The sequence below is a fragment of the Parastagonospora nodorum genome (assembly GCF_000146915.1).
Source record: "Parastagonospora nodorum SN15 chromosome Unknown scaffold_3, whole genome shotgun sequence".
Lineage (NCBI taxonomy): Eukaryota > Fungi > Ascomycota > Dothideomycetes > Pleosporales > Phaeosphaeriaceae > Parastagonospora > Parastagonospora nodorum.
The window spans coordinates 968,608-975,923 of record NW_001884551.1 but is presented as its reverse complement, the minus strand read 5'-3'; the positions used below and the strand labels follow the sequence as shown (position 1 = coordinate 975,923).

Genomic DNA, 7,316 nt, shown 5'->3' with positions numbered 1-7,316 from the left:
AAAGAACATTTTTATCAAATTAGTTGAAGACGGAAGTTCAATTTTCTGTTCCCGGCCAGAGGGTCACCCAAGAATCGGACAGAGTTCAACCACGATACAACAACAAAGACCCGCGTGGGATCAGCGACCCTGCCCGAGCGATCTGAGGGAGTTAACTACGGATCAACAGAATAGCCAAGGGTGCCAGAGCGTGGGTGGATAAGCATTGCGGGGTGGGGCGCAGAGTGCCGAGTCGGACCGGGGGGCCCAGGCGCCCGAAGAGTACGGCGGCGGCGAGTCAGGAGCGGGTTGTGGGGATTCCTTGGGGTTGCGGGCGCGGCGGCGATGGCGAGTGTTTTTGCGTTGTAGAGGAACGTATGGCTATGTATCAGAGTGGTGGGGAAGATGGGGATTCAGGTGCGGCATGGCATGGAGATGATGGTCTAGACTTTCGACTTGTTTTGTATACCCTTCTTTTATAGACGTCCTCCTTTGGGATTTGAATCGCCAGGCCATTTTGCTTTTGCCTCTCTGACCAGGAGCTTTGCAGCTGTGTTTGTGTACCTACTGTACTTCTCTAACAGCAGTCCCGACCAAACCACCCTCCTCGCTCGTCTTCTTGCCTGTGTAGTTCTTCTGCTCGCTGGACGTGTCGCTGGCGATGTCCTCACTCGCGCTCGAAGTCTCCTTGCTCTCCTTCCAGCCCAGGAACAGGAAGCCGGCGATGACAACGACCCAGTAGAGATTGTACGAGATGACAGAGCCGTACGTCGCGCTGTTCTGCCAGCCGAAGAGCGAGTTGAAGATACCCCATCCGCCGTACCACCGTTTTCGAGGGGCGAGCAGCACTGATACCCAGTTAGTATTCACTGACATATCGTGAAAGGTGGGGGAGGAGGAGGAGGCTCACGTTTACGTGCCAGACGCTCTTGCGGATGTCATAACTTCCCGGCCCGGCACCTGCCTCTGCAGCGCCCTCGCCCGCCAGCTTGACCCAGGCGTTTTGCTCGAGGTTCCACACGCCCTTGGAGAACAAGCCCGCGGCGACGAGGTACAGGAAGCACGTCGAGATGACGAGGAAAATCTGCAGAGACGTCTTGTTGCCGCCCTTGTAGATCATGTATCCGACAAGAGCGCCGGCGCCGAGGCCGCAGAGGACGGCGAGGGGGAAGGATGTTGCTGGGAGGCCGAGGCCGACGCCGGCTATGAAGCTTTACAATCATCAGTATGTCGAATGCTGTCTACTTGGTATACTTGGACTCACAGCACCGCCTCGATTCCCTCCCTCAACACCGTAACAAACGGCAAGATAAACATGGCATATTTCTCACCCCACATTTTCAACTTGCCCTTGACAGGCAGCTTGCTGTCTTTGGCTTCGAGCACCTTGCTGATCTTGACGCGCCATTTGTCCTGGAGTTTGGAGACGCGCAGCAGGGCGGCGCCCATCAGGGTGATGATGATGGAGGCAAGGATGCCGAAGACGCCTTCCCAGATGTTTTCGGCTGACTCGAAGGAGTTGCGGCCGGCGGTGTAGACTGTATGGTGTTAGTGTTGGAGCAAGGAGGGTGCGGGATGGGAGTGGCCATGGAATATGGAGGCGTGTGGGATAGGATGGACAAGTGGTGTTCAAGGCGGCATGAGGATTCGTAACAGCATATCGAAGTCGTCGAGACAGTTCAGAACCTCGGGAGTACACTTGTGTGAATCACGTGTGACGGTATGTACTTACTACCAAATCGTTAGTATAACTCAAGTGTCACCCAAGCTTGTGCACTTACCAAGTTCCAATGACACCAGCGCAGATGATTAGACAGATGATAATACCAGCACCAACACCAGCCCAGACCTGGCGGACGAGGCGTTTACGCACAGCCGCATCGGTTTCTGGGCCGAGGGTCTGCTTCAGAAAGGCGAGGAGGACTGAGACGATGATGCTGGTCTCTAGACATTCTCGGAAGCAGATGAAGAAGACTACGGTCGATGTAAGTCCATGGCAATAGAAGAAAAGACATAACTTTGAGAGTTGGTGCGTGGAAGGTCGTTGTCGGATGTTGTCAGTATCTGGGAAGAGGTCACTCAAGCTTACCTGGCACAGCAAACACGTTTTGTGGCATCTTGACGGCCTTAGCAGTGCTTGAAAGAACAGAGCAGGAAACGCTGGATCTGATATGTGGAGGGAAGGGGAGAAGGAGCAAAGGATCTAATCAGATTTTCCGAAGTCCTACGTCTTGAGTCGCTGCCGTCTATCGGGTGGTTATTTGCACTAATCGCGCCGAGATTCGGGCCACACCACCCCGCCCGCAGGTGCACGATGCCAAATTGATATCCAACACGCGAACGAACGTGCCAGGGTGGGCTGATCAAGCGTCGGTGACAGTTTCATCGACCGTGCTCACTTCCGCTTGTGCAGCGTCGCATCCTTCGCGATTGATGTTACTGGCTTCCCACGAATGGCCTATCGATTCTTGAGCACTCGGCGACCTCCCGAGGCAAACAAAGGGTCGCATGCCGCAATTCCAAGCGCTGTCAATCACCTGCGAGCACCCACGATCTTCACGAGCCAAGGACGCCAAATTCGTTCAAGATTTATCGCGCAGCGCTAGTGCAAGCTTAACCCCAAGCGCTTACCCCAGCCTGGCGCCGATCGAGGCCTGGATTTAATCAGATGGCCCGATAACGACCGGACATGCTCAGATCAGGGCGAATCAGCAACTCAAATTCTTTCGCAGCTGCCCGACGAGGATAGATCTAACGCGCAGAGTTTGACGTGAAAGGTCCGATCGCAGCTTGTAAGCGAAAAGACCCCGCTTCTGTCGTGAGTTGATGATCTGATAACTTGCACAGCGGCATCGACTGTCTTGTGCTTTTTACAAAGGCGACCTCAGGGTCTTATCTGATCCCCCGCTGTCGGAGCATCTAGTCTTTCTCATCTTTTCCTCGGCTGAAGCTTGACACTGTTGCTTGAGGTTGCAAACAGTTCAATCGTTGCTTTCTCACTATTGCCAGCCAAGATGGCGCTCTCACTCTCAAGCTTCCTTCTCCCAATATCTCTTCTTACCTCAATCGCACAGTGTGCGACCGTCACATACGATTTTGATGTTGCGTGGACATATGCGAATCCCGATGGACAGCAGACGCGTCCAGTCATGGGCGTCAACGGACAGTGGCCGGTGCCAGCCATTGTCGCGACCAAAGGAGATCAGGTCGTTGTCAACGTGAAGAATTCTCTTGGCAATGAGAGCACAAGTCTGCATTTTCATGGCCTGTATCAGAACGGGACGACACACATGGATGGTCCTGTTGCCGTGAGCCAGTGTGGTATCCCTCCAGGAAGCTCTTTCACATACAACTTCACAGTAAGTAGAGCTCGTATGTTCGATCGAATCATGATGTTGATGCGAATAGGTCGACCAAGCTGGATCATATTGGTGGCACAGTCACGAGAGAGGCCAGTATCCAGATGGCCTTCGTGGTCCTCTAATCATCCATGATACGCAAGATCCACACAAGGACCTCTACGACGAGGAGGTTGTCCTCACCTTGTCAGACTGGTACCATGACCGGATGCAGGAACTGCTCAAGAGCTTCATCAGCATCTCGAATCCCTCCGGTGCTGAACCAGTTCCCCAAGCCGCACTGATGAACGACACGCAGAACTTGGCCTTCAAAGTACAGCCAGGAAAGACGTATCTATTCCGCCTGATCAACATGGGTGCTTTCGCCGCTCAGTATGTGTGGTTCGAAGGACACACGATGCGCATTGTCGAAGTAGATGGTGTGTACACGGAGCCGACTGAGGCAGACATGATCTACTTGACGGCTGCGCAGAGATACAGCGTGCTAGTGACGGCGAAGAACGACACCACCTCGAACTTTGCCTTCATGGGTAGCATGGACCAGGTATGCTCAATGTCTGCAGTACATCTCTTAAGATTGTAAGCTCACAGCCATTATAGGATCTATTTGATGCTGTACCTGATGGTCTCAATCCGAACGTCACCGGATGGCTCGTATATGACGATACGAAGCCTAACCCAGCGCCGAAGGAGATTGATGCTTTCGAGCCATTTGACGACTTCAAATTGGTACCATACGACAAGGAAGCGCTGTTTGATAAGGTCGATCACTCAATCACTCTCGACTTGAAAATGGATGTCCTGAATGATGGGGCCAACTACGCCTTCTTCAACGACATCACCTACGTTAGTCCCAAGGTACCCACGCTCTACAGGTAAGCAATGGCTATAACGCTCTCAAACCCATTTTGCTAACTTCCCGGTAGTAAGTAAATCTCCGTTCTTCGCACAGAAGTCAACCCATCAGACTACTGCGGGTCATCAACTACGAGGGAAAGTGAACAGGTCAATCTTCTAGCTTCGGGCTAAAGTCCTCCTGCTGTTGTGCCCTGGTCGATTTCTGTCGTAGGTGAGAACCTGTAGTAGCCCGAAGATACTCAAGAGGGGCAGGTCTTGACCCTGTGCACTTCCTTCCTCACTCTACGAGATACACGCTAATTGCACCTTTGAATAGGCGTCCTATCCACAGGAGAAAATGCCACTAACCCTGCAATCTACGGCTCAAACACAAATGCTTTCATCCTCAGCGCCAACGAAGTGGTCGAGATCATCCTGAACAACGATGATCCAGGTAAACACCCGTTCCATCTTCACGGTCACGCTTTCCAGGTAGTCACACGGAGTGAGGAGGAGGCAGGTTTCTTCGATCCCAGTAATGTGACGGCCTTGCCTGCTACGCCAATGAAGCGCGACACAATCCTGGTCCGACCTAATGGGCACATTGTTCTCCGCTTTCGAGCAGACAATGCTGGTGTTTGGCTATTCCACTGCCACATTGAATGGCATGTAGCGTCCGGACTGACCGCAACCATGATCGAGCGTCCCCTGGACATACAACGACAGCTTGCAGGCAAGATCCCGGAAGATCATCTCAAGGTCTGCGAGGCGGGAAGCGTGCCGACAGCCGGGAATGCAGCAGGTAATACAAAAGATCTGCTAGACCTAAGTGGCGAGAACAAGAGCCCAGGCGAGTTACCTGCAGGCTTCACTGCCAGAGGCATCGTCGCGCTTGTGTTCAGCTGCCTAGCCGCGTTCCTTGGAATGGCGACCATCGGGTGGTATGGGATGAGACCGATAAAGGCGAAAACGGGGTGATGTACCCGCGGTTAATTTGAAGACTGAATCCACAGCAGCTGCTGGGGGAGAGGAAGACCTTATTGTAGACGCTGCTGATGGACATCGTCCGAGCTCTGGTGTTTCAAAGTGGTACACGCCCCACTATTGACTATATTGGATTAGTGGCACTAGGGCAATGTAACCATGCCATCAACCTCACTTCAACTTGTCGCGTCACACAATGTTTGCATTTGCTGCAACTTCGATGCACGTCCCATACCTCATCACATTCCGCCCCATCAAATTGTGGGGAATCAGAGAAGGCAGCAAATGATAGGCTTATTGAGCGTGGATACACAGCGTGAGTACGATGAACGGCCGTTGCTTCATTATTTCGTACATTAGGGTGCATACAGGAATATCAACTAGAATACAGGGGACCAAACAAGCACGATGCTGATAGAATGCCTAGGCAATGATGCAATGCAGCGAAAGGAACACCGAACCAACTCCAACCGACGTACCGAAAATGTGTGAGGGAAATTTTGCTACTCCAATGCTTGAGATCATCAACGTATGAGGCATGACTGCGTTAAGTGCTTCCATGCAGCTCAGAGCTTGCTGCGAATCTTCATGTTGTCATGCTTCATGATGGAAGAGCCTGGGCCCTCGTTGCCGGCTGCCTCCATCTGCGCCTCCTCCAGAGCCTGCGGGTCAGTCTCGGGATCGTACTCGTAGCCGACCTCCTTGCGCCACTTGTTGTGCAGCTTTTCAATGTGCTTCGAGTCTTGGATGAAGCTGAGCACGCGCTTCAGGCTGTGCTTCTTGTTGCGGCCGTTCTTCTTGCCGGGGCGGTGGACGTGAGTCCAGTAGTGCTCCCAACAGTTGTCGTTGCGGTTGAACTGTGTCTGGCACAGCTGGCAAACATAGGGCTTGTTGCCGGAATGCGTCTTCTCGTGACGGTGGAGATGTTCCTGGCGCTGGAACTTCCTGCCACAAGGCATGCCGCCAATCTCGATCTTACAGATCTGCGGCTTTCCGGACGTGTTGCCTCCGTTTCGTCGCCACTTCTTCGTTCCGGGTATCTGCTCGACGTCGTCGTCCATCCAGATCTCGAAATGCTCGTCGCGAAGGCGAGGGATGGCTTTGGACCTAGTCTTCCTGGACTTTTTCTTTGAGATGCCGGATTGCTCCTCTTTCTTGACTGACTTTCCTCCGGTGGAGGACACCCAGATCGACCTTCTGATCCTTCGCTCGTCTGAGGAAGTTTCAGGATCCTCGGTCTTGACAGTGACATCTTGCGGCGACCGCGCGAGTGGCATGTCAGCGTCGTCATAAGAGCTCATATCCGTGTCGTGGCTCGCCGTGTCGACCGGAACGTATTCTCCACCAAGTAGCGCCTCGTTTGGCGCCATTGTGGGAGCAGAGATCATGTTTGCTAGCGCATACTGATAAGGCCATATTCCGTCGCTCGTCTGCACATGATCAGCCTCGTCGTGGAGCTGACCATGGTAGTCCCCGTAAGAGACACTAGAGAACGAGGTTGCGCAAGAGACGGGTACCGAGGATGACTGGCTGTCGACTCCGGTGTAAGCCGCCATTGGAGACTGTGCCATGCTAGACTGGGGCACGAAAGTCTGAGACATCCTCATTGGTCCGGCATGCTCGAAGCCGTTGGGCTGCACAAGAGATGACCAGTTTCCGAACGAGTTGCTGTCGTGTCCGGGTGCCTTGAAAGTGTATCCCATGGCAAGCGTCTCCATGGAATGGTCCTGGCAAGGTTCGATCGCAGACACACTTCCGAAGCCATGATCGGAGAACCGTCCGTAGATGGGGGTTGTGGGGCCTAGTGACGACAAAGAAGAAGCTGCAGAGTTGCGACGAGCCTCGAGGTTGTAGTTCGAAGGAGGCGTCAAAAGCCCCGAGGAAGCCGTCAAGCAGGGCGATATCTGGAAGCCTTCTGCGGTCTCCTCTCGGGAATATCTCGCATTGTTGGTCCACATGATGGACTGGAGTGCTTCGTGACTGTCGTTGGTCGTTAGCATGACAACGAGACTTGATGTGCTCCGGCTGAGGAGCATCAGCTATTTAATCAGGCACTTACCGAAGATAGAAGCTGAACGCTAGCGAAGGAGTCTGCCTTTCGTTGGATATCGATTCAGGAGGGAGCAAGATGTAGCTCTTTATCAGGCACGTAAAGGA

General features: G+C 53.3%; 3 protein-coding genes across 3 annotated transcripts; 1 reads left to right on the top strand and 2 right to left on the bottom strand.

The window, feature by feature from the left end:
- Positions 1-543: 543 nt before the first annotated feature.
- On the bottom strand, positions 544-1,428 carry SNOG_02288 (hypothetical protein; the record flags this gene model as incomplete). The annotated part of the gene is made up of 3 exons (XM_001792848.1): positions 544-798; positions 890-1,190; positions 1,244-1,428. 3 exons carry the CDS (start codon positions 1,426-1,428, stop codon positions 544-546), a joined length of 741 nt encoding a protein of 246 aa, XP_001792900.1.
- A 1,565-nt stretch (positions 1,429-2,993) lies between these two features.
- Positions 2,994-5,153, top strand: SNOG_02287 (hypothetical protein; the record flags this gene model as incomplete). Its single annotated transcript, XM_001792847.1, has 4 exons — positions 2,994-3,295; positions 3,420-3,882; positions 3,939-4,188; positions 4,528-5,153. The coding sequence occupies 4 exons, from the start codon at positions 2,994-2,996 to the stop codon at positions 5,151-5,153; spliced, it is 1,641 nt and encodes a 546-aa protein (XP_001792899.1).
- A 572-nt stretch (positions 5,154-5,725) lies between these two features.
- Positions 5,726-7,117, bottom strand: SNOG_02286 (hypothetical protein; the record flags this gene model as incomplete). Its single annotated transcript, XM_001792846.1, has 1 exon — positions 5,726-7,117. One exon carries the CDS (start codon positions 7,115-7,117, stop codon positions 5,726-5,728), a length of 1,392 nt encoding a protein of 463 aa, XP_001792898.1.
- Between the last annotated feature and the right edge of the window lie 199 nt (positions 7,118-7,316).